Genomic DNA, 25,861 nt, shown 5'->3' on the forward strand with positions numbered 1-25,861 from the left:
CAGGGTCATCAGACACCCACCCTCAGACATCTCCTGTGCCAGCTGTATGTAATGATGCACAAGGTCTCATGCCCTCAAGAGGAGATAGAGTAGATACAGGTTAAAGGATCAAAGAACAATGAGCCCACTGAAGTGCTGCTTTGGGGTTTCTATAAGTAAGCCCTCCCCTCGAGACTGAGCAAAGAGCATCTTCAGGGGTAATGCCCACATAGGGAGCTCCACCTGAGCAGCTATGATGAGGTCATCATCCAGGAGGTGATGAGATTTCCTGGTGGTGCAGCTGCTCCAGGGTCTCCATACTCCTGGACAGGAATAAGGAACTCCTTGAAGCTGCCACTGGGAAGTTGTCATCCAAGATGGGACAAGACTTCTCTTTGGTGCTTGTTATGGCTACTCTGGGGTCCCCTCACCCTGTGGCTGAGGGATGAGCATCTGAGGCATAACCTTGACACAGGAGCTCCATCAAAGTGACTGATTTAGGGGCTCTGCATTCCTATAAATAACCCCTCACCCTGCTTTATAAGTAACCTCATTAAACACGTTGGTTCACCCAAACTGATATTAGTGCAACTTTGAACTGTTGTTTGCGACCTATCTGGAGTGAATAGATATGTTCACTTCTCCCCCAGGGGAAGTTTCCAGAGACACAGCTTCACAGGTATTATAATCAGCTACTGATATGTGGCATAAATGCCATTTTTCTCCATTTTTTAAATGAGTAAACTGAGGCACAAGAAGGCTAAATGATTTTCTAGCATTAGTGTCTATATTCAGGCTCATTCATGATCCCAGAACCATTGTTCTTTGATATTTTTTTATTTGCAAGGAGATTGTAGTGTGGTTTGATTCTGGTGTCCCCCATAAACTTACATGCCATAAATGCTTAGGTCCCCAGCTGGTGGCAACTTGGGAATTGAAGGCTCCTGGAGGCACTGTATTGTTGGGGGTGGACTTAAAAGTGTTAGAGCTGTTTCCCCTTGCCAGCGTTTGACACATTCTCCTGCTGCTGTTGTCCACGTGATGTTGGCCAGGAAATGATGTCCACCATCTGCTCATGCCATCAGTTTTTCCTGCCATTGTGGAGCTTCCCCTTGAGTCTGCAAGCCGAAAATAAACCCTTTCTTCCCACAAGCTGCTCTTGGTTGGGTTTCTTGTGCCAGCAATGTGAAGCTGACTGCAACAGAGAGCAAGAAAGAGAATGTACGCGCATGGGCACGCCAGGGCCTCTTGTTACTGCAAACAAATTCCAGAAATGTGTGCCACTTTGTGCATCTGGATTTACATGGGCACTGAGGAATCCATAATAGTAGGCTTTACAAGCAAGCAGTTTTAGAAGCCCAGTCACCTCTCCAGCCTGTGTGTGTGTGTGTGTGTGTGTGTGTGTGTGTGTGTGTGTGTGTGTACCAGTATACCACAGTGTGCCTGTGGACATCAAAGGACAGGCTCAAGGTGTGGGTTTTCTCCTTCCACTTTGTTTGAGAAAGTGTCTCACTTGTTTTGTGCCTGAAAAGCCACACTAGTTGACTGGAAAGCCTCAGGATTCTCCTGGCTTCAGCTCATGTCACCTAGAGGTGCATTGGGATTTCAGCTCCAGTTAGGATTATGGACCCATGAACAATTTTGATTCTAGCTTTACTTAAGTGCAGGGGTTTGAACTAGGGTTGTCAGGTTTTTGCATGCATTTAACCACTGAGACATCTGCCCAGTCCCTTGAGCCATTATTCTTATTTTCATTTTTAATATACTTATTTATATGAGAGACAGATAGAGTGAATATGGGTAAGGACCTCCTGCCACTGCAAACGAACTCCAGACACAGGCACCACTTTGTTCCACCTGCCTTGGCAGGGGTACTAGGGACTTGAACCCAGAGCCATCAGACTTTATAAGCAAGTTTCTTTAACCACTAAGCCATCCCTCCAGCCCAAGAAAATAATTTTTTGGGGGGGGTTCTCAAGGTAGGGTCTCACTTTAGTCCAGGCTGACCTGGAACTCACTCTGTAGCTTCAGGGTGGCCTTGAACTCAAAGTGATCCTCCCACCTCTGCCTCCCGAGTGCTGGGATTTAAGGTGTGCGCCACCACACCCGGCCCAAGAAAATAATTTTTTAATGTATTCATTTTTATAAAAAGGTTGCACACACAGACCCCCCCACCCCCTCCTGCCTCAATTCTGTTGAGGGTCTTCTTTAATGGGGTTATTGGTATTCATTGTGGAGACCAAGGCGCCTCAGTTAGTTTCTACAGGAATGGGGGAACCTCCTTGTCTCAGGCTATTCCCACCCACCGGGAGCCTCTTACAATCCTTCTGACCCCTCTTCCATGATGTTCCCTGAGCCTTGGTGGGCAAGATAGGGATCTGATTTAGTGTCGCTTTCTGTGGAGACGCTGGACCTCTGTTTTGACAAAGTTTGAGTGACCACACAGTGTCTATAAACATTTCCCTGGAACTGGTTTCCATTGTTCTTAATACCACATTTTCTGAATGTCACACTCAAGAATTCTTCCCAAGACTAAAACAAACAAACAACAACAAAAAAAAAACCCACAAATAATTATTTTTGTCCCTTTCCCTTTTCAAAAAATTCCTGTGGTTGCTTTGGATAATACATTGCAATATATTTAGTGTTATTAGTCTCAAACACAAATATAGGATTAAAGTATTAAGTTCAATCTTTTTTTCCTGCATACTAGGGATTTATCCCAGGACCTTTGCATACCAGGCAACTGTTCAACCACTGTGCTATAACCCCAGTTGTAAGCAAATTTTTATAGCTCTACTGACGAGTTAAAAACAGATGTTATAGGCATAGGATGTTTTCAAATCAGAGTTGGATGTTATATTATAAAGGTCATCATTTTCTATTTGGAAAATCCACTGCAGATGCCCACATTAACATGACTCAACGTTAGATTATAATTATATACTAATGAGGCTAAAATGAGAAGTAAAATAATGTAGTGCCCAGTGGAGTCTCCAGTCCAAGATCCAGGCTCAGCTGCCCTAGTCCCCTTCTCTGTCCTCCCGGCTGGGTATCCCGTTCCTTTGTTGAGCTAAAAATACATTTTAGAAGATACAGTAATAGGCCTAACGCTAATGTTTCCAAACACAGTAAGTTTGTTTCATTCTGTAGCTTCCAAAGCCACATCAACAATCAGGTGGTGCTGGCTGGGGGCAGTCTCCTGCCCTGGTCTGGGGGGAAGGTTGTGAGAATCTTTTTTTTTTTTTTTTTTTTTTTGACAGAGAAAAAGAGAGAGAGAGAGAATGGGCACGCTCAGGCCTCCAGCCACTGCAAGTGAACTCTAGACGCTAGCGCCGCCTTGTGCATATGGCTAAGGTGGGTCCTGGGGAATCAAACCTGAGTCCTTTGGCTTGTAGGCAAACGCCTTAACCGCTAATCCATTCCCTCCAGACCAGTTGTGAGAATCTTTCTCCTCTCCTTTGGTCTGTCCATATAGGAACTCAATTCACAGCCTTAGACTACATGGGGTCTTCCCCCTCTTTCACATTTTTTTTTTTTTTACATCTTTGGCTCTTTCAAATGTAATAAGAAAGCAAATTAAAAATTTACCCTAGTCTCACTTAAATTCAGGTTTATGCTCATCAAAACCATTTTTACCTATTTGTAACTGCTTCGAATAGTTTCACATTTTGAAAACTACCCGCAACTTGACTTCCCCTTTTTGCGAGGTCTTGGGTCAGAGCAAAGTAGCTTTCCTGTTTCCATTTGCATGTGCTTAAGTTATCAAACTTGGGCACAAACTTAATGAACAGGATGTCCTATGAGCAGAGTGGCCAACCGCTGGGTCACCTGGCAAGGCCAGACCATGCTTAGGACAACATCTGGCCAGACACCCGAGGGTCTGCTGCCACGACGACGCAGTCTACAATTTTTTTTTTTTTCCAGCGGGAGACTCAGCAGAGCTGGGCGGCAACCCTGCAGCCCAGCCCCGCAGCCGCCGCCGAGGAGAGGGCGAGAGCTGGGGAAAATGTGATGCAGGTTTGGGACTTGGCAAGCCAATCTCTTCTCAGCAGCGCCTCCCCAAGCCGCCCCGGCGCTTTCCCTAGAAGGTGCCGACTCCCCAGCACCCACCCTGCGGGGCTCAAACCGCACCCCTGAGCCCCCTTCCTCTCCCCTCCCCAAGACGCACACAGAACAGCACGTGAGCACGGCCGCGCGTCCCAGCTGTGCCTCAGCTGACCGTCTCCTGATTGGCCGAGAGCGACGTGGGCGGGGACTGGCCGCCTGCGTCGCTCGCCATTGGCTCGTTGGGAACTCAGGTGAGGCGGGCCCGCGGGAGCGCGCGTCGGGCTCGGCGCCCGGGGACGCGCCGCCGCGAGCGCGCCGCCGCCCTTGCCCGCCCCCTGCCGCTGCCTGGGCTGGCTCCTCCCTCAGTGCACAGAGAACCTCCTCGTCTGAGGGGACGCGAGGCAAAAGCCCGGTCCTCGCCGCCGCCGCCGCCGCCGCCGCCGCGGTCGTCGAGCCAGAGGCTGACAAGCCAGCGGGAGGAGAAGCTGAGAAAACGCGCCCCGGCGATTGCGAGCTTCGGGGGAAGAGGGGTGTCGGGAGTCACCGAGCCGAGGGAGGCTTCCCGCCTCGCACCTCGTCCACCACCTCGCCGCCCAGCCTCCGGACCTGCTCAGATTCTGCCCCTCTTTTTTTTCCCTCTCTCTCTCCCCGCGTGTGGAGGGGAGCCAGCGCTTTAGGCCCGAGCGAGCCTGGGGGGCGCCGCCGGCCGCGAAGGCATCATCGCGGCCACCGATTCGCCATGGAGGGCGCCGGCGGCGCGGACGAGAAGAAAAAGTAAGCCCCTGGCCAGGGCCGGCCCCCCTCGCCGCCTTGTCCGCCGCGCTGTCCCCGCCGGCCTGGGCGCTCCGGGGGCTGGGGGGAGGTCGGCCTTTTTGTTCCGGCCTCTACTCCTCCCTTCCCCTGATTTTCCCCCCCCACCACCACCAACCTCGCGGGCCCCGGGCTCCCCCGCTGTCCACGTCGCCATCTTGTCGTGGGGGGTGGGAGACGCCTGCAAAGTGCTCGCCGGGGCCCCAGCTGGGGAAGGGGGAGTCCTCAGCCCAGGTTCGGTTTCCTTCCCTCCGGGACGCCCTCCTTCCCTGTGGTTCCCCACGTCCGCCGGGGACTTGCATACAGCCTGGGGCGGAGGCGGGGGCGGGGGGGGGGGGCAGACGCGGGAAGAGAAATGAACCCCGGTTCGGTCGCCGCCGTCGTGTGCACCCCGAGCTTCCGCTCCTTCCCGCACCCCCCCCCCTCCATCGTCTCCGGTTCCATTGAAAACTCGGCCCCGGGGCGGACCCCGCGCGCAGCTCCTGGCTTCCCCTTGGGCTCGTGGGGGGAGGGGATGGAGAAAAGAGGGGAACTGGTGCCCCGACCCCGAGGCTCCCGGGATCCGAGGCTGTCTGGTCCATTCCCGGGGGACCGTCTTTGCCTTTGTGCATTAGCAATCGCTTCGAGGGTACTTAAAAGATGTTAACTTTTTTGGTTTGCACGTGTGGGTTTTGTTTCGTTTTGTTGTGATCTGGAAAAACTTGCCAAGACTCCGAGTCAGAGTAACGGGAATTTAGGAAAACTGCACCATTTTTTTTTTCTCACGCAGAACTTGCAAGTTGGAAACTTGTATCACCTGTCACTAGAGTCCAGACATTTGTATATGAATACATGCTTCATTTAGTGGGTCTTGAAACTATCTTACTGATAATTTTGGTTACACCTAGGCTAATGATTTAATGAGATTGGGGGGGTATAATGATAAGAGGAAATCATAAATAAAGTTTTGCAAATTCTTTAGAACTCTCATTTTCTTGAACTCGAAGTGTATCAAAAGAGAACCTATATCCGAAGTGATCTTTCTGTGAGGACTGAATGCAAGTTTATTAAACACACCTTGAAGCTTGAGTCTAAGGAGCACATTCTGAAAGGACTAAGAGTTGTGTGTGCAACCCGAGCTATTAAGATCAGCCTGTGCCGCTGCCGCACTCAATTTTGTCTACTTTAGTATTTTTAACCTTGAGATCATTTCAAGGAACTGAAGGCTTGCTGTAAAAGCTGTGGTTAGTAGTCTGGCTTTACTCCTAAGTCCTTCCACTCTTCTGAGAGAGATTAATTTCCTTTATCAGTATTAGCAGAAGATAAACTTGTTTGTTTTCTTGCTGTCTTGGTCTCTATTTCAATAGGAGGAAAGAAAGCACTTATTTTTTTTTTTGAGCGAACAAGTCCAGACATAATTCCAAGAATTACCTGAATTAGTTGCAATTAATTTTGTAGAAGTGATTACAATGCTTTTGATGAAGGAATGAGCCTGCACGATTGTAAACCTAAGGCAGATTGCCTTTGTGTAGTGCCAACTTTCTGTCCCTATTAAATGCTGACATATTTAATAAGATACGCGATTATATGCCAGTCCCTTCGCTTTTATATGCAGTATTATTTTTGCCAATCCATCAGTTAGGAATATTAAAAGCAGCCCTAAAATGAATGAGTGAATTAGCTACTGTGCATCAGCCCCAAATCCAAGTGGTTTTTAGATTTTTTTTCAGGCCTCATATTTGAAATTATCTCATTTGAAAAGTTAGTCTTGTCCACCGCTGCACCACCCGGAATGCTCCCAATCTCGTCTGAAAAATTAACAGTCTTGGATTAGATGGGATTATATTTCTTAATATAGAGGCTCTTAATATAACTAAATGTAAACACAAATGGTGTGATGCTCAACCACTTTTAGTTACTGTATTTTAAAGATGTCCTTTTTTAAAATTAGAGGGTTTTTAGGAAAGTTAAATTGAGAGATTAAAAGATGGAAGTTTTTTTCTTGCAATTTTTTTCCATTAAAACATATTACTATTTATAAGCAGAGGAAGAGAAGACAGGCGCTCCAGGGTTTTTTGTTGCTGCAAACGAACTCCAGATGCATGTGCCACTCACTTACTTAGTGCATCTTGCTTTTTGTGAGAACTGGGGGATCCAACCCAAGATGTCAGTTTTTGAAAGCCCAGTTTTTCCTTTTCTAATGAGGCCCCAAGGTCAAGACGGGGAAACAGTTTTGTCTTTTTCATAGCAGGTCTAGAAAACTTAAAACCTGAGTGAATATTTGGAAGAAAGCAGAACAGAAAATGTATGAATTGTCATAAGGTCTTTACAGTTGGCTCCTTAGTTGTTGGGGCTACACTTAATTGACTGTTTTAACAGCATATGCATATTGATATTTAGATTTCAGAGCAATGTCAAGAAGTTCATTGTTCTGTTTCCAGCTTCAGGTCAAACTTAATGAATGTTTCCAAAATAAATAGTTACTAAGTCACTAAAATAGATCCTCTGAGAAAAAAACAACTTAGTTTCCTTTCTTCTTGTTACAGTTTTACTTTAACTTTCCCCTTATTTGAAAAATAAGCACTCAGCTGATGTAGAGAATGTGATGTGGAGACAGACAGACACTCCCAAGTTGCAGTTCCCAAGCCTTTCAGCTTGTGAGCTTGGGCAAGTTACTGAGTGCTTCTGGAATATGTCCCTCCCTTTTGAATTGATAATAGTTCCCCTCATAGCAGTTACTGTGAAGGCTAAACAGGCCAGTACCTGCAGTAGGTAACATTTTCTGTTACCTGTTAAAGTTCTGGTTTAGATTTCTACAACACTTACAATATTTTGCAAATCTTTCCAAGTATTTCTCTTAGGTCCTTTTCTGTGTCTTCATGCATCTTTTCTATATATTCTAAGCATGACAAGACTGGCTTTGGATGCAGTTTGAAAAGGCCTTCTTTCTATAAAGCAGTATCCCTGGGCCATGTTGCTATGTAGCTGTAGCACCAGTGCTTTTTCTTGAGTGCCCCTCACCCCCATCACAATTCCTCATCAGTGTTTCTTCCCACATAGACCATTTTGAATTTACTCTGGATTTTGGTCATGGGGTTCATTTTAGTAAGATATTGTAGTTTTAGAATTGGTAGTAAAATCTTGTTTTGCCTTGGTGCCCAAGTTTAGAGTAGACTATTTTTGTTAAAGATGAGTTGATAAAATACTGTCACTGAAGCATCTACCAGTTTTAAAAAACAATCAACTGGTTAACTGTTGTCCTCCATCTCAAGGCAAGACTTTAAGCTTATATTGGTTGAAATGTTTGTGGCTCAGTTGTATGAAATATATATTAATGTGCTCTTCTGGTTCATGTTTTTATACTGAGTTCTCAGGGTGTTTGAGCATGATCTGTTCACTCCTGTAAACTACACCTGGTGTAGTTTAGAGAATGTCTAAACTTTTCTACCAGTTAACTTACATTGCCTTTTTGGCTCTAATGGTGTCTAGGCTGAGAGGTTAGATACTGTGATCACATTCCATTTTTGAATGTTAAGAATGATGTGACTGAGGAGGATTAGTCTCTTTAATGTTTATTTTAAGAATCAAAATAGTTTGTGATATTTTGTGATGAAATAAATAAATATTGCCATGCGTGGATGTGAAAGATTTAGGTTAAATTTCTTAGCTTATTCATAGATGACTCATCTTACATACAATTTATTGTTATTATTATTTGAGGTAGGGTCTTGCTCTAGCCCACACTGACCTGGAATTCACTATGCAGTCTCAGGGTGGTCTCAAACTCATGGAGATCCTCCTACCCCTGCTTCCGGATTGCTGGGATTAAAGACATCCACTGCCATGCCTGGCACATACATTTTTTTTAAAAATATAGATACCTAAAATACTACTTCACTTTCTTATCTAAGATTGTTAACAAAAGTCTGTGTTTCAGGAAAAAATAAATACACATGTGTTGTTGGATTAACTTCCTATCAAGAAGTTGGTTTAATTTACAGGAGGAAAGGTTTTTGTTTCTCTTTTCCCACATTGGGACTTCTTATCCACATACTGGATTTTACCCAGTCTTTTACTGCTTATATTATGTGCTGCATATATTTTCTGCTTGATTCTGAAGGGTCCCCGAGAGAATTTTAACTAGGCAGCATTGTTGCTGAGTGTTTTGGGTTAAAGATATAGTGAAAATGTTTAAGTTAACCGTAGCTTTTAGAATAGTAAAAATAATTTTGTCCCCACCTCTTGAAGGTTTAAAATTAACTATTTTGTATATGGATTGAGTTTTGATACTAAAGTTCATATTTTCTCCGATTTAAAAATTAAATACTCATATCTGTTTGCCAGATACGATCCTGTCAGGCAAACCTAACATAAAGAATTCAAATTGTTTAAAAAAAAATTCAAGTTGTGGTCTGGGAAGAGTTCTCAGTGGTTGAAGGTTCTTGCTTGCAAAGCCTGCCCGCATGAGTTTGATTCCTCAGTACCCATGTAAAGCCAGGCATACAAAATGGCACATTCATCCAGAGTTCATCTGCAGCAGCAAGAGGCCCTGGTGTGCCCATTCTTTCTTTCTCCCCCCTCCCCTCTCTCGTTCGTAGGTAGGTAGGTAGGCAGGTAGGTAGGTATGTTTTAAAAAATTCAAAATTAAAGTGATTACTCCATGACTTTTTTCTATTAACTTTTGAAGTGACCGTGTAATTAATTATTCCCATCCTAACCAATTCTAAGTATGAAATTCAGTAGTGGCAAATATTGTCATATGACCAATCTTCTTTTCTTACAAAACTGAAGCTCTACCCATTGTATAGCTTGGGCATTTTCTACTCCTCAGCCCCTAACACTCACCATCCTACTTTTCTTACAACTCTAGAAACCTCATAAATGGAATCATAGTTTTTGCTTTTTTGGGACTTACTTCACTTCCAATGGTATCCTCAAGGTTCATTCATGTTGCAACATGTGTCAGAAGTTCCCTTGTAAAGTCTAAATATTCTTTCTTTAAAATATTTAAGAGAAAATGAGCACACCAGGGCCTCCAGTCACCTTAGGCATCTGGCTTACGTGGGTCCTGGGGAATTGAACCAAGGTCATTTGGCTTTGCAGGCAAAACGCATTAACTGCCAAGCCATCTCTCCAGTCTGAAAGTCTATTTTGTTGTATGAATATATAAGATATACTATCTTTTGTTTTCCTATAAGTGGACACTTGGGTTATGTAAGGCCTGCTTTTAAGGGTTTTTTGTTGTTGTTGTTGTTTTGTTTTTCGAGGTAGGGTCTCACTCTGGCCCACGCCGACCTGGAATTCACTATGTAGTCTCAGTGGCCTGGAACTTATGGCGATCCTCCTACCTCTGCCTCCTGAGTGCTGGGACTAAAGGTGTGCACCACCATGCCTGGCTAGTGCTGTTTTTTGTGTTGTTTTTTTTTTAATATACATATTTGGAAGAGAAATTGTTGGATCATAAGGCAACAGGCACTATTTTTAATTTTTTGAAGAACGTCCATATGTTTTCTATAGCTGCTATACCATTTTACATTCCTGCCAGCAGTTAACAAAGATACTTATTTCCATTCCTAACATGTTTTTTTGTTGTTGTTTTAGGAGGGGAAAATGTTTGTAGTAACCATCCTAATGGCCATATTGAAGGGATTATGTCTTTAAGGGTTTATCGATGATCAGAAAACTTGAAGATGTCATCACATCATTTTATAAAACAATTATCTCCAAACCTTTTAGTTTTGCTATCACTTTCATTTGTGAGTGTTTCATTTTAAAATTTCACTTGATTGTAATACTAAGCAAAGATTCTTTTAAGGTATTGCTGTGAAAACATTTTGTCTTGTGGGTGGGAAAATCTAGTTATGGAACTTAGCTTACTTGTAGTTTTCACTTAGTTTAGAAAATCAAGATATATTTAGACAAATTTTTAATGTTGCAATTTTTACTGATTAGGGACAAGTACTATGTGTTTTCCCCTTTCCCATAGTTTGTGAAGATGTTTGACCATCTGAAAAATATGGCAAAAATAAACAAGGTTTGAAGGCTGAAAATTAGAGTCATCAAGGGTTGTGACTCTTATAAATTCAGATACTAATAAGCAAGTTGCTATAAAGAGGTCCCTTCTTTCTTTTTCCATTATAGGATTGAATACATGTTTTTATAGGCAAAAATCCCAAATAGATTGAATTTGAAATTCCTGCTATAAAAGGGAATACCAGCACACAGTAAAATTTTAGGGTTTGAATGAACAGATATAATAAATGAATAATTAGATGAATGAAGAGAAGGGATTTTAAGGGTGGGGGATTCAGCGTAGGATTTTGCTCTTGCTTAGCCTGACCTGGAATTTATTATATAGTCTCAGGGTGGCCTTAAATTTATGGCAATCCTCCTACCTCTGCTTCCTGAGTGCTGGCATTAAAGGTGTGCACCACCACACCTGACAATTTTTGTTTTTTAGTTTGTTCGTTTTTTGTTTTTTCAGGGTAGGATCTCACTCTATCCTAGGCACCTGCAACTCATTCTGTAGTCCCAGGCTGGCCTCAAACTCACAACAGTCCTCCTACCTGTGCCTCTCAAGTGCTGGGATTAAAGGTGTACACCACCATGCCTGGTGGATTTTAAGGTTTTTTAAGGCGATTTAAAAAAAATAAAAGTCTTAAACTACCCTATGTCTACTTTCTCATTGGAATTTTTATTACACTTTCAAATTCTTATGCTGCTTTCTTCATTCTTAAACTTTAATTTTCTGTCACCTTTTTTGGTACTTGTAGTATCTGTTTCAACCAGACTAGGAAACTTTTTTTGAGGAAGGAAAAATTTAATTATTTTTATTTTTGACTGCTCAAAAGAGTGAATTTCCACATACTTGTCTCTTTTCTTTCTTAGGATACAATTTCATGATTTTGGGGGGGGTTGTTAGTTATGTACACAGTCTATATACAGCCATGTTGGTACCATTGTTAGCCTCCTTCCTGTCCTCCCCTCTCCGAAGGGACCCTATTTTTTGGGGAATGTGGGTTGTGCATTGAGGGGGTAGCCATCACTTATGGGAAGAGGGCAATGTCTCTGTGTATAATGTTCTAACATGTGGCTCTAACAATCTTTTTGCCCCCTCTTCCACGAGTTTCCATGAGCCATGTTGGGTTCGTTTTAGGTCTGTTTCAGTGATGAGATCTTGGGAGCCTCTGTGTGTCTGGATCTCTGGTTTGGTGGGAGTTGAGTGTTCTCTGTGTCTATCTCCTTCACCCGTGTGCTGGTACCAGGTTCACCAAGAAAATAGCACTCTTGCTCATTGCCCCAGTTACACTATGGTTTCAGCTGGAGCCCCAGTGATGTGCGATGGATGGGCTGATTGTCTCCTCAGCTTCTGTGTTTCTCCAACATTTTAAAAAATATTTATTTCTTTATTTGAGCAGGATAGAGAGATAAAGAGGCAGATAGAGAATGGGCCTGCTAGGGCCTCCAGCCACTGCAAACAAACTCCAGATGCATGGGCCACATTGTGCATCTGGCTTACACGGGTCCTGAGGAATTGAACCTGGGTTCTTTGCCTTTATAGGCAACCTCCTTAACCACTAAGCCACCTCTCCAACCCAGGGGGGAAAAAATATATATATATATATTTTTTTTTTTTAAATAAAATTAGCTATGTAACATGCTGTGTCTTTTAAGGAGTGCTAAAAATGTTTTCAGTTCTCTGTTCACAGCACTGCATAAACATGAGGTGTGGCTGTGGATAATCTGCTAGGTAGATGTATGCAAAGTATCTTTACTGTCTCTTAGCTAATACTTATATATGCGTGATACACTGAGCTATCTTTTTTTGGTTTTTCAAGGTAAGGTCTCACTCTAGCTCAGGGTGGCCTCGAACTCACAGTGATCGTCCTACCTCTGCCTCCCGAGTGCTGAGGTTAAAGGCGTGCACCACCACACCTGGCCCTCACTGATCTATCTTATAGGAAGACCATCCCTCTGGAGCCCAGCCGCCACAGATTCCACTGTGTGCCACTGTATAAAGATAAAGTACTTAAATTCCCTGGACTTCTCTGTATTCTGTTTTGTGAGGATTGAGTATGTATGTGTCATTAAACCAAGTGACACATAATAAATACAACTAATGATAGCTGTTAGGGGCCAGGTATATACAATAACGACTAAGATGCATTCTTCAAAAAAAAAAAAAAAAGCTCAGTTCAGTGAAAATCAGCTATGGGACAGATAAGTTTATTATTTATTTATTTATTTATTTTCATGCAAAAGCTAGAAGAAGAGAGACAGACAGAGAATGGGCACGTCAGGGCCTATAGCCACTGCAGACAAACTCCAGATGCATGTGTTCAATTCTGCTGTAATAGACTAAGAAAATTCCAGAATCTCTTAAAGAGTTTAGATAAAACTTAAAAACTAGCCTTTAGGTTTTTATGGCCTAACTGCAGTGTAGCCCCTATATATATTTTTTGTAATGTTTATAAAAACAGATGTAGATGTTTCTAATGTACAATTATGAACAAGGCACAGTGGTTATAAACATGTACTCTCTGGGGGGGGGTTCGAGGTAGGGTCTTGCTCTATCCCATGCTGACCTGAAATTCATTATGTACTCACAGGGTGGCCTCAAACTTACAGCAATTCTTCTGTCTCTGCCCCCTGAGTGTTGGGATTAAAGGTGTGTGCCACAGTAGGCAACATGTAATCTTTTTTTAATTTTATTTTTATTTATTTATTTATTTGCAAGCGCAGAGAGAGAATGGGCACCCCAGGGCCTCTAGCCACTGCAAACAAACTTCAGATGCTTGTGCCACCTTATGTATGTAGCTTATCTGGGTACTGGGAAATCAGTGGGTACTGGGTCCTTAGGCTTTGCAGGCAAGCACCTTAACTGCTAAGCCATCTCTCCAGCCCAGTGTTAACGTTTTAAATAGTTAAATTGATTTAGATGATTACCTAGTAGTTATTTCATTTAATTTTAGATAGCATTTCATCATAAGATAGCAAGACTTTGGATTAAAAATATGAGAAATTTGAAAATAAAATTTTCATTAAAATGATTTAGAAATTGGATATGGTGGCACATGCCTGTAGTCTTAGCACTCTGGGGGCTGGGGAGATGGCTAAGCAAGTCAGATTGCTTGCTGTGCAAGCAAGGGGACCTGAGCTTGATCCCCAGCATCCACATAAAAATCAGCGCATGCCTGTAACCCTAGCCCTAAAGGGTAGAGATTAGGGACTCACTAGGGCTCACTGGCCTGCCATTCTAACCGAAAAATAGTGAGACTCCATCTCAAAGAAATAAGACAGAAGAGCATGTTGGAGAAATGGCCCAACAGTTAAAGGTGGTTACTTGCAAAGCCTGCCAGCCAAAATTTGATTCCCCAGTACCCACCTAAAGCCGTATACATAAGTGGTATCTGCATCGAGTTCCTTTGCATTAGTAAGAGGTCATGGCATTCCCATACTCACAAATAAACGGAAATACTTTTAGAAAAAGACAGCATAATAGAGGGAGATACCCTAAGTCTAACTCTGGCCTTTGCACATGTGCACATGGGGTATGTCCATCTACACACATAGGTGCATATGCCACACACAAACCAAAAAGGAAGGACAGGGCTGGAGGGATGGCTTAGCCGTTAAGGTGTTTGCCTGCAAAGCTAAAAGGACCCAGGCTCAATTCCCCAGGACCCACGTTAGCCAGATGCACAAAGGGAGCACGTGTGTCTGGAGATGGTTTGCAGTGGCTAGAGGCCCTGGTACTTGCATGCTCTCTCTTCCCTCCTTCCCCTTTTCCCTCTTTCTCTGTCAAATAAATTTTTAAAAAAATAATTTAACAAAAAGAAAGGACAGGAGGGAGGAAGGAAGGAAATAAAGAAGAAAGAAGATGGGCTGGAGAGATAGCTTAGTGGTTAACCCACTTGCCTTCAAAGCCAAAGGATCCAGGGTTGATTTCCCAGGACTCATTTTAAGCCAGATACACAAGGTGGCACATGCACCTGGAGTTCGTTTGCAGCAGCTGGAAGCCTGAAGCTATAGTTCCTCTTAATTTTGAGTTTTGAGTTCTTTAAACCTGTGTTCAATTCCCAACACCTATGCACAGCCACTTGTGGGCCAGATTTGTTTGCAGTGGCAAGAGACCGTGTCTCAAAAGAAGGTGGAAGCCGGGTGTGGTGGCGCACGCCTTTAATCCCAGCACTCGGGAGGCAGAGGTAGGAGGATTGCCATGAGGTCAAGTCCACCCTGAGATGACAGAGTTAATTCCAGGTTAGCCTGGACCAGAGTGAGACCCTACCTCGGAAGGTGGAGCACAAACTCCTGACTTCCACATGTGCATACACACACGCGCGCGCGGACGGGCGGATGGACGGATGGACGGACAAACAGGAAAAAAATAAATGAAGCTTTTGACAGTCGGTACAGGTGTTTTCTAGTAGAATATGTTAGAAAACTGGAGCCTGATTATTCCCCAGTTGTGAAGTGTCTGTTTCGATGATGCATTCTAATGACATTGAAGTAAAAGTGCCTGACTGTATTCAAAATCATTTGATTTGGCTAAGTCATTTTTTTCCCCCTAAGGTATGGTTTCACTCTATCCCAGGCTGACCTAGAACTCACTCTAATTCCAGGCTGGCCTCTAACTCAAGCGATCCTCCTGCTCTCAAATGCTGAGATTAAAGGTGTGTGCTATGATACCCAGCTTGGCTAAGTCATTTTTAAATGTTTCATATAACTTAAAGGTTTTTGGTGGGTAGAGAAACATTTGAAGACTATACAAATACAAAGCATATATATGATTGGTTATTATTATACTGCGGCATCTTGGTATGACTATCTGTGTGTGTTTAGAATGTGGATCAAGAATGTGTATAATTTTGTTTTGTTTTGTTTTTGAGGGAGGGTCTGGCTCTAGTCCAGGCTGACCTGGAATTTACTATATAGTCAGTCTCAGGCTGGCCTTGAACTAAGAACGATCCTCCTACCTCTATTTGTCTTTACTTTTTTCCAGTATAAAAAGTGGAGAATTGTGTAGGATTGGGTGAAGATTAAACTAGATTGGTGTTTTTGTAAAGCCTAGTTTGTGGATGGGTTTTAATATTCTTTACATACATTTAATGAAATCTGCCATTATCACCTTTATACCAAAGCTGGTTCTTAAAAACAAATTGAGTCAACACATCACAACAGTAGACACTTTCTAAGGCTATAATTTGGGCTAAGATTTACATGGCAAGATTATTGAAGGGTTAACTAAAACTATTTATTTTGTATGCCATTAAATAGTATAGTTTTAAAGGCTGAATGGTATTGCATTGTGTGTCTCATTGTTTCCCTGTTTGGGACACTTAGGTTAAATATAATGCTCCCCTATTATTAACAGTTGTGATTAATAACAACTTAATTCATGGTTCTTAAGAAATTCTAAGATGTAAAATTAATGAACCAAAAACCATGATTTCACTACTATTATCTGTTTATCCCCTGGAAAGCTTGAACTGCTTGTACTTTCCAGCAGGTTTTAGATATCATTTTCTTGAACTTAATTATCTTTAATATTAGTTTTTAAGTTGAAACACTTCAACTTTGGGGTCTTCTTATTGCAAGTGAAGAAACACAAACGAGTGTAAAAGATAATATAGTTACCAATTCATAATCCATTTTTGACTTTCAGGATACAGTTAAATTAAATTGAGAATCTCAAATGGGGTCTTGAGAGTGGAATCCCTGACTTTATCTGTCTGACTATCACTTACTTGACTTGTGCACATTTGCTTTATTTCCATGCTGACATCATTCTGCCTTGACAGGCTATCTGTGGTATGAAAAACAGATTTTCACCTACATCCTTACAGTTTGTGATCACAAATGAAAAGAAACTCCCTCTCTCATCTAGTGCTCCGTGCTCAGTTTCCTGGAAGAATGCCAGTTTGCCATACGGGGGCTATTTATTACTAACCATGTGAATGGGATTTCCTGATAACAGTAAGCCATGCCCTACTATAAGTCCTCTGGCTGGCTGTCAGATTCATTATCACCTCACACACGGGACTCTTGACCAGTGCTGGCATTGAATAATGGACTGTGAGTTCTTTTTTTCGTTTTTAATTGCAAACCATGGAATTCATATTCAACAGAATTTTCTGTGTAAAGTATCTGCAACTATTTTTGCCACGATTTGAGAAATTCATGGTCTCTTCTATTAGGAGCTCAGTTGTCCATCTCCTTAAGAAAAAGATAGTAACCAAGAGCTTAGCTTCACAAGTCCATCAGCTAGCTGTGTGGTCTTTGTATCACTAAGTCCTAGTAAACCTGTAACAGTGGTAAACTAGTTAATACCCCCTTTCCTTTGAGTTTTTCCATGAATATCTAGCCTTTGTTTTGTTGTATAACATGTACTTATAAATAATTATAACAATAAAAAAGGGCGAAATAGTCTCAAGTGTTTGGGCTGTTAGTGGGTAGGAAAATAAGAAAGATGTTTCCATGTTCCTTTTGGTATCCAAGAATCTCATTAAATAAATGTCTGTTAGCAGATAAAGGTGAAAATTCCCTGCCCTTGTAGATAACATAGTTAAAATAAGTATTTAAGTGGATCATTTCAAATCAGTAGTTACAGCCTTCATTGCAAATGGAATAAGGGATATTTTCATTTATTTACTAGCAAGAGAGAGAAGGGTGCTCCAGGGCTTCTAGCCACAGCAAAAGAACTCCAGATGCATGCACCCCATGTGCATCTGGCTTATGTGAGTTCAGGGTAGTCAAACCTATGTCCTTAGGCTTTGCAGGCAAATGCTTTAACTGCTAAGCCATCTCTCTAGCCACAGTTAATAAATTTGGATGGCTCAGGCTACAGTTGAATTCTGTTTCTGATACAGAGTTATCATGTTCCATTTATTAGATTTTTAATTACAGTGTGTTTTTTTTTGTCACATAAATATCAGAGAACATTGTCTATTGCCAAGTTTCCTAATTTATCCAATCTGTTTTTAGAAGTTTCTTAGAGGCATACTAAAAGCATTCTAAGAACATAGTCTATATTCATTTGTGGCCGCCTTAAAACTAACTTTAAAGTTACAAACTTCCTTATTCCAATGTATCTCAATTGTGACTATGTTTAGATGTCTTCTGGAGAAAACCTTTTTAATCCTAATCCTTATTAATGTGCCTGGAGTCCTTGATCTCAGTATATTGCATTAAAAAAAAATAGAATTGCCGAGCATGGTGCCACACGCCTTTAATCCCAGCACTCAGGAGGCAGAGGTAGGATCGCCGTGAGTTCAAGGCTACCCTGAGACTCCATAGTGAATTCCAGGTCAGCCTGGGCCAGAGTAAGACCTTACCTCAAAAAAAAAAAAAATGTGCTCAAAATATTGCTCAGTGGTTAAGATACTTGCCTGCAAAGCCTGAGAACTGGAGTCTCTATTCCCCAGTACCCATGTAAACCCAGATGCACAAAGTGGCACATGCGCCTGAGTTTGTCTGCAGTAGCTAGAGGCCCTGGCATGGCCACTCTTACTTTCTCTGCTTGCAAATAAATAAATATTTAAAAAAAAAATAGAACATTGTGACCGGGGAGATGGCTCAGTGGTTAAGGGTATTTGCTTGCAAAGCCTACCAGCCCAAGTTCGATTCTCTAATTCCCACATAAAGCCAGATGCACAATGTGATGAGTGCATCTGGAATCCATCTGGAGTGATCAGAAGCCCTGGTATGCCCATAAACACACACACAATTTCTCAAATAAATAAATGAAGGAATGAATTTTTTAAATTTAATTAAAAAATAAGGGCCAGAGAGATGGCTCAGTGGTTAAGGTGCTTGTCTTCAAAGCCAAAGGACCCAGGTTCATTCCTCAGGACCCATGTAAGCCAGATGCACAAGGGTGTACATGCATCTGGAATTCATTGCAGTGGCTGGAGGCCCTGGCACTCATTCTCATTCTCTCTCTCTCGGATAAATAAATAAATAGATGAAACAAATATATATTTAAAACAACAGACCTTTGTGTGTGACTGTAATCCAAATACTCAGAAGACTGAGGCAAGATGATATCCAGTTAAAGCCAGCTCTGGGCTATCTAGCATGACCTTATCCTCCTCCTGCCTCCCAAAAAATAAATTCCAGGTCAGTCTGGGCTGTAGGCTGTCTCAAATTAACAAAAGAACTGGGAGTGCCCTTTCTTGTCTGTAATCCCAGCACTTCAGTAGCTAAATTAGGAAAACTGCTGGGAGTTCTGGGTCAGCCCAGGGCTACAGTATGAGACTGCATTAAAAAAAAAAAAAAAAAAAACAACTAAAGAAAAGTGGCCATCTTCCTTTTAGTGATCATTTGATACCAATTTGACCTTAAACAAATGCTACTGCATACACAGAAGACTTGTAGCAAGAATATAAAAAGCTTTGTCTCAATCACTTAGATGATCTAGAATACGCTGTTTGTATTGCCACCAACATGAAAAACTTTATAACGCTCATAAAAATTACCTTGGAGCTGGAGAGATGTTTTATCAGTTAAGGGTGCTTGATTACAAAGCCTGATGGCCCAGGTTCAATTCCCCAGTACCCACGTAAAAGCAGATAAACAAAGTGGTGCATGCATCTGGAGTTTATCTGCAGTGGCAAGAGGTCCTGGAGTGCCCTTTCTCCCACCCCTACTTGCAAATAAATAACCTGCAACAGTGCTTTAACTTGATTGAACAAGGCCCTGCCAGGCCATAATTTCCACTTACTAGTCTCTGGAGTTGCATCTATGACCAGCTCTGTCGTGCATATGACATCCTTTTCAAATGTCTATTTTTACTTAAAAAGTGTCTTCTTTTTTTTTTTAATTTGAAAATGTACATACTAGGTATTTAATTTATGGAAAGATATAGCCCAGCTTAAAATTGTCAGATGGAACCTGAGAATGGCAAAATATTGATCGTTACCCATTTTTACAGACAAGGAAATGGAATCAGAAGCGTACTTGGGAAGATTTATTAATGTAAGACAGGTTAGTATGGGTGGAGAACAGACACTCTTGTTTTGGGAGAGTTGCTTTGTCATTTCCAGAATCCTCATCATGGTCAAGATACAGAATTTATATAGAAAACTCTTCAGGGTATGATTTCTATGTGTATTTTTTTTCTGATTTTACATTGTAAAGCTTGAGCGTCTTCCATCATATTCAAACAAATAATTGTTTTTAAGAATATGCTATTTTGGGGCTGGAGAGATGGCTTAGCGGTTAAGCGCTTGCCTGTGAAGCCTAAGGACCCCGGTTCGAGGCTCGGTTCCCCAGGTCCCACGTTAGCCAGATGCACAAGGGGGCGCACGCGTCTGGAGTTCGTTTGCAGAGGCTGGAAGCCCTGGCGCGCCCATTCTCTCTCTCTCCCTCTATCTGTCTTTCTCTCTGTGTCTGTCGCTCTCAAATAAATAAATAAGTAAAATTAAAAAAAAAAAAAAAGAATATGCTATTTTGGATAGACAAATCATAGTGTCACTGACCTTCTAAGTTTATTACTATTTCACACTGTAATAAAAGAAACATAAAGAAAGAAGAGGGTACAGTTTGCTTTCTGTGTTCTTGGGTGCCACATCTTTAGATTCAACCATGATTGAAAACATTCAGAAAAAAAATGCACATGGGCTGAACATGTACAGATCTTTTTCTTTCTTGGCCCCTTAGCAGCACTTTGTATTTGGTTTTACAAATAATATTGAGATTGAAGTATACAGGAGGACTTAATAATTCTTTACAATTTTATAGAGTCTTGCACTTTTGCAAATGGTGTGTTCAGTGTGGGAATGGAGAGGGTTACTGAAACAATCTTCTTGAGAATAGATTATTACTTAATAGTGACAAAATCTCTTTATCCAGAATTAGTATTGAATCTCTCAGAAATAATATATTTTATGCTAAACAAATGTCTTAAAGTGTGTGCAGTTTTTACTATAGATAGAGGATATTGCATTTTAATATGCATCACAACCCCGGAGGGATACTTAAAAGTGGAGTGCTGGACTTTATACCTGAGTTTCCAGTATAGGATGCAAGAGCTGAACATGAGACTAGACTAAGAAACAGAGTATTGAATTTTATTTCAAATTCAGTCTTTTTTCTGTTTAACATATGGTTATTCCTCTATCATTCCCCAAAAGAAGACAAATTTAACTTGCTTTTAGTCTTTCTAGAAACAGTCCTGCTCTCCTTTTTTAAAAAAAAAGTTATTTTGAGTAGGTGTGGTGGTGCATGCCTTTAATCCCAGCACTGGGGCACAAGATGAAATATATATGTTCAACATACAATGGTTACTTAGACAAAACTTATAAAAAAAAAAAAAAAAACTACAGGAGCGCTACCTGTAGTCCTGAATGAAAAACTACCGTGAGGGCCCTGTGGGAAGAATGGGTCTGAAACCTGTGAAGAACAGCAGGCGCTCCGGTGTGGTTAGAGCAGGGTAAGCAGATGGAGAGGAGGTAGATGAGACCGGACAGGGGACTGAGCGTGGAGGCATACTGGAACTTTTGAACTGAAAGGCAAAATACCATTTCAAGTAAAAAAGTCCTGTGACTTGAAGTTCCCATTAAGGGAATTGCTCTAGTGACATAGGAAGACAAGACAAAGCAAGCAAAGAAAAGGATATGAGAGAATGTAAGATTTCTACCCTTCTGTGTCATATAATTATATTTGAAAGTACATTTTCAGATAATCACAGTCCAAAAAGAGTGCTTATTTTTAGTACTGACTTTGATATACTGGTTAATTATGATCACATTCTATAGGACAGGCAGGTATAATTGGGAGACAAGGCAAGAGAATCAGGAGTTCTTGGCTAGTCTGCACTACATGAGAATCTGTAAACAAATCAAAACTTACAGGAACACTAGAGAGATGGCTTAGTTGTTAAGGCACTTGCCTGCAAAGCCTAGGGACTGACCTATGTTTGATTCCCCAATACTCACATAAAGGTGGCACATGTGTCTAGAGTTTGTTGGCAGTGGTTAGAGACTTTGGCGCACCCATTCTCTCTCTCTCTGGCTCTTTCTCTCAAATAAATAAAATGTCTTTTAAAAAAAGTTAAAGGCTTACAGGAACACTAATACATCTCAAAATTAGGGATTCCCAAAAGGACTGTTGAAGGACCAATGGCTTTTTTGCTTGAAATTAAAGACAAATAGCAAAATTCAGCCTAACAGGTAAACTACATGCTCATCTCTTCTGAGAACACCTAAGAGATGTAGATGTAGATGATGAATATAGCCACGTAACGGGAGTGTCCAGTTCTGTAAGAATGCACTATTTTGGAAGATAAAAAAACAAAAAACAAAGAAACAAAATGTCTAAGTTAGTTTCTCACATAGGGCTGGAGACATGGCTCAACACTTACAGGAGCTTGCTTACAAAACCTGTCAGCCTTGGTTTGCTACCCCAGTACCCACATAAAGCCAGATGCACAAAGTGGCACATGTGTCTGGAGTTTGCAACAGCTAGAGGCCCTGGCGTGCCTGTATTCTCATAACCATTTTCCTCCCCTCTCTTTCCCTTAGTCCCTTCTTCCACCACCTACCCCCTTGAAAAGAAGTAAGTAAAAATATGTTTTTAAAGTGTCTCATATAAATTTGCATAGCCATGGATTGAGAGGGTTACTTAGAGTGCAAGCCAAAAGTAAAATGAAGTGTTCCAGTGCTTTTAAGTAAATGGTAGGTAGCTGAAGATTGTGCCAAATAATGATAGAGATAAACAGGAAATTAGGTAAGGGATGCATGTGCTTATAAAATAAGTAGACTGTGTGTTCTTTTGCATATCTGGTAGAACTTTCACCAGAATATAATACCTTGTTTTAAAATTTTTATTTTTTAAATATTTGTATTTATTGGCAGGGGGGGATGAATGTGATCACATCAAAGCCACTAGTGAAATTCCAGATGCAAAGAGCACCTTGTGAATCTGGCTCTACATGGATACTGAGGAATCAAACCTGGGTCATTAGGCTTTGAAGGCAAGTGCCTTCATTGCCATGCCATCATTTGTCCCATAATACCATTTTTTGGGAAGAATCTTTGCCTTGGTAATTTGATATCAAAAATAATAATACAGTGATTAATAACAGTGGATAATAACAGTCAGTTCCCAAACCTCACCGTGTATCAGTTTTCTCTTGGTAATTAAAAGAAGTGTTTTGGTAAGTCTACCTTAGATCTGCTGAATCAAAATTTATAAAGATGGGATCCAGGTCTTTGAAATACATAATATCCCCAAATAATCAATGATAAGGCTAGACTAGTAGTTGGAGAAGAGCATTAAGTGACTTACAGTTGACTAAGTAAAAGGCCACCTATACTGCCCACAGGCTGCTTGCTTATCACTATATAACTAGTCCCAATGCACAATGCATGATACTTGATATATATGCTGAATAAATATTGAGGAAAAGAGAAAATCATCATATTATTCAAAAGTTCAATGAGGCCACTCATCTCGTTTTGTTTTGTTTTTATTTTTCTTCCTAAATGAGCTAATAACATGGAGAGCACTTAACACAGTGCGTGATCATGATAAGTGCTCAATAAGTGTTTGAAAGTTTTATCATCTTTTCACTGATGGTCCTTCTTACTTTCAAGTATCTCAGTAACCGGTTTATATCTGGCCAGACCCGAGGTGGACATGCAAGCTGGTTTTACCTTGAGAATCCTCACCATATAAGGACAGTTCACTAAAAGAAGAGTAGCGAGGCTGGAGAGATGGCTTAGCGGTTAAGCGCTTGCCTGTGAAGCCTAAGGACCCCGGTTCGAGGCTCGGTTCCCCAGGTCCCACGTTAGCCAGATGCACAAGGGGGCGCACGCGTCTGGAGTTCGTTTGCAGAGGCTGGAAGCCCTGGCGCGCCCATTCTCTCTCTCTCCCTCTTTCTGTCTTTCTCTCTGTGTCTGTCACTCTCAAATAAATAAATAAAAAATGAACAAAAAAAATTTTTAAAAAAAAAGTAAAAGAAGAGTAGCGATTAGTGATACATTTTACTACATACTTAATTCACTTTATCTGTACAAAATATGTCACAAAAATCATTTGAAAATTATTTGAACAAAATTGTATCAGAAATAACCAAAATAGGGCCCCGCTGGCTTGGCTCAAAGTTTGCGGCCGCCCCTGCGCCCGCCCGATGTATGGGTGATCTACTGCGGCGGTGTCAGGGTGAGGGACGGCCATATTTGCCTGTGCGGCCCGAGCCGTCAACAACAAAAAGTGCGCGGGCGCTCCGACGGGGGCCCGCCTCGCCGCCGCCGCCCTCAACGCCGCAGGAAGTGTCCAGTCGCCTTCCACTAGCATGGCGACATCCTCTCAGTACCGTCAGCTGTTGAGTGACTATGGGCCACCATCGTTAGGCTATACCCAGGGAACCGGGAACAGCCAGGTGCCTCAGAGCAAATATGCCGAGCTGCTAGCCATCATTGAAGAACTGGGAAAGGAGATCAGACCCACATATGCAGGGAGCAAGAGTGCCATGGAGCAGCTCAAACGAGGCGTCATCCATGCCCGAGGGCTGGTTCGGGAGTGCTTGGCTGAGACAGGACGCAATGCCAGATCCTAGTCTCATTAGATCTGAAGGTCCTGTCTTTCTACAAGATGGGAGGTTACAGTTCATCTCTCCTGTTGAGACAAAACTCTGTTTTCAAAATGGTAACCGTTTAGTTTTTTCTACCATGGTTCACTAAGCTCTATACCTACACCCTCAAAGATTGGGAAAAGATTTTGCAGTAAAATTTGCATTTTAAGTCGTTAGGATGACCCAAGTTTTTTTAAATTTTATTATTTTTAGCATTGAATTAAAGATGCATGTGACATTACTTTACAGCAAACTGTCCTAAAGCCAGTGTCTCCCTTTAACCTTCTTTTGAGCACATTTGCATCACCTGAATTGGTCTGCTCCTTTTCATAAGCTCGTCTGACTCTGAGGACTGGTAGTGCACACTGACAGCGCTTCACTCCTAGCTGGCTCACCTGCCACACCGTAGATCCTGCTCAACAGAGCTTTGCTTAAGCATTTGCATGACTGAGTGCTTTGAAGTCCATCTTAAAGATGCACAAGTTATAAATATGAAGAAAGAGCAATCTACCAAACCTAACATGCACCCTGAACATTTTCATACTAAGAGTGTAGATTTCAGTTCTGTGTTTATTGTAAGTTGATCAAAACATCTGGAAGAAAAGTGACTAAAGTTGTTTGCATCTTTGTATGTATTTATTACTTGATGTAATAAAGCTTATTTTCATTAAAAAAAAAAGAAAGAAATAACCAAAATAGGTGAGAAGTTAGTATACTGCAGTCAGAAATGTAAAAAGCAAAGAGAAATGGTTTGATTTTTTTAAGGGTTTGGACTGCATAGTATTTAGAGAAAATATCAACTGTAAAGTAAATGAGAGGAAATAGATTCTGGGGAAAATTAACCTTGAATATGATAAATAATTTGTAAAATATAGAGACTTGTACAAATAGACTCACAGCCCATCAGATTAACTGAGCACACTACAAAAATGTGGAAGAATTGTAGGAAGTCTATGTCAGTGTCACATTGACACCGATTTACTGGATTATGCCAAAAATTTAGTGTCCCAGGTATTAAGAGACTTGGCCAATTTAATAACCAGTCCTGGGGAAACAGTTATCAATGCTCAGACATCGAAAATCAGCAACTGGCTTTTTGTGGAAATGTGAGGTGTTCATCATATGAGGTGATGATCTTGTTAGAATTTTCATTGATTTGCTTATTATAAGTATTTTCTTCTTTTCCAATGTGCTATGAAATACAAACCAAGAACTTGGGGCCAGGTGTGGTGATGCACACCTTTAATCCCAGCACTCATAAGGCAGAGGCAGAAGAATCAGGAGTTCACAGCCAGTATGGAGGTACATAGTGAATTCCAGGTCAGCTTGGACTAGAGAGAGACTCTACCTCAAAAAAAAAAAAAAATCATAGGGTGTAGTGCACACCTTTAATGCCAGCACGGAGGAGGCAGAGGTAGGAGGATTACTGTGATCTCAAGGCCACCCTGAGACTACACAGTGATAAGT

At 41.6% G+C, this 25,861-nt stretch overlaps 2 protein-coding genes across 3 annotated transcripts in view; both read left to right on the forward strand.

The window, feature by feature from the left end:
• The first annotated feature begins 4,388 nt into the window (after nucleotides 1-4,388).
• Hif1a (hypoxia inducible factor 1 subunit alpha) overlaps nucleotides 4,389-25,861 on the forward strand; it is a 54,989-nt gene continuing 33,516 nt past the window's right edge. For both annotated transcript variants that reach the window (XM_045154114.1, XM_045154115.1), the window contains exon 1: nucleotides 4,389-4,803. In XM_045154114.1, coding sequence (XP_045010049.1) covers nucleotides 4,769-4,803 — 35 coding nt within the window. In that variant the 5' untranslated portion in view covers nucleotides 4,389-4,768. The remainder of the gene's footprint in view (nucleotides 4,804-25,861) is intronic.
• LOC123462089 (cyclin-dependent kinase 2-associated protein 1-like) lies at nucleotides 24,107-24,709 on the forward strand. The gene has a single exon (XM_045154116.1). It carries the CDS (start codon nucleotides 24,116-24,118, stop codon nucleotides 24,377-24,379), a length of 264 nt encoding a protein of 87 aa, XP_045010051.1. The 5' UTR covers nucleotides 24,107-24,115; the 3' UTR covers nucleotides 24,380-24,709.

Source organism: Jaculus jaculus, chromosome 7 (genome assembly GCF_020740685.1).
Source record: "Jaculus jaculus isolate mJacJac1 chromosome 7, mJacJac1.mat.Y.cur, whole genome shotgun sequence".
Lineage (NCBI taxonomy): Eukaryota > Metazoa > Chordata > Mammalia > Rodentia > Dipodidae > Jaculus > Jaculus jaculus.

Excerpts from the sequence above, each read along its gene's own strand:
- LOC123462089 (XM_045154116.1), top strand. The coding sequence starts at position 24,116 with ATGGCGACATCCTCTCAGTACCGTCAGCTGTTGAGTGACTATGGGCCA.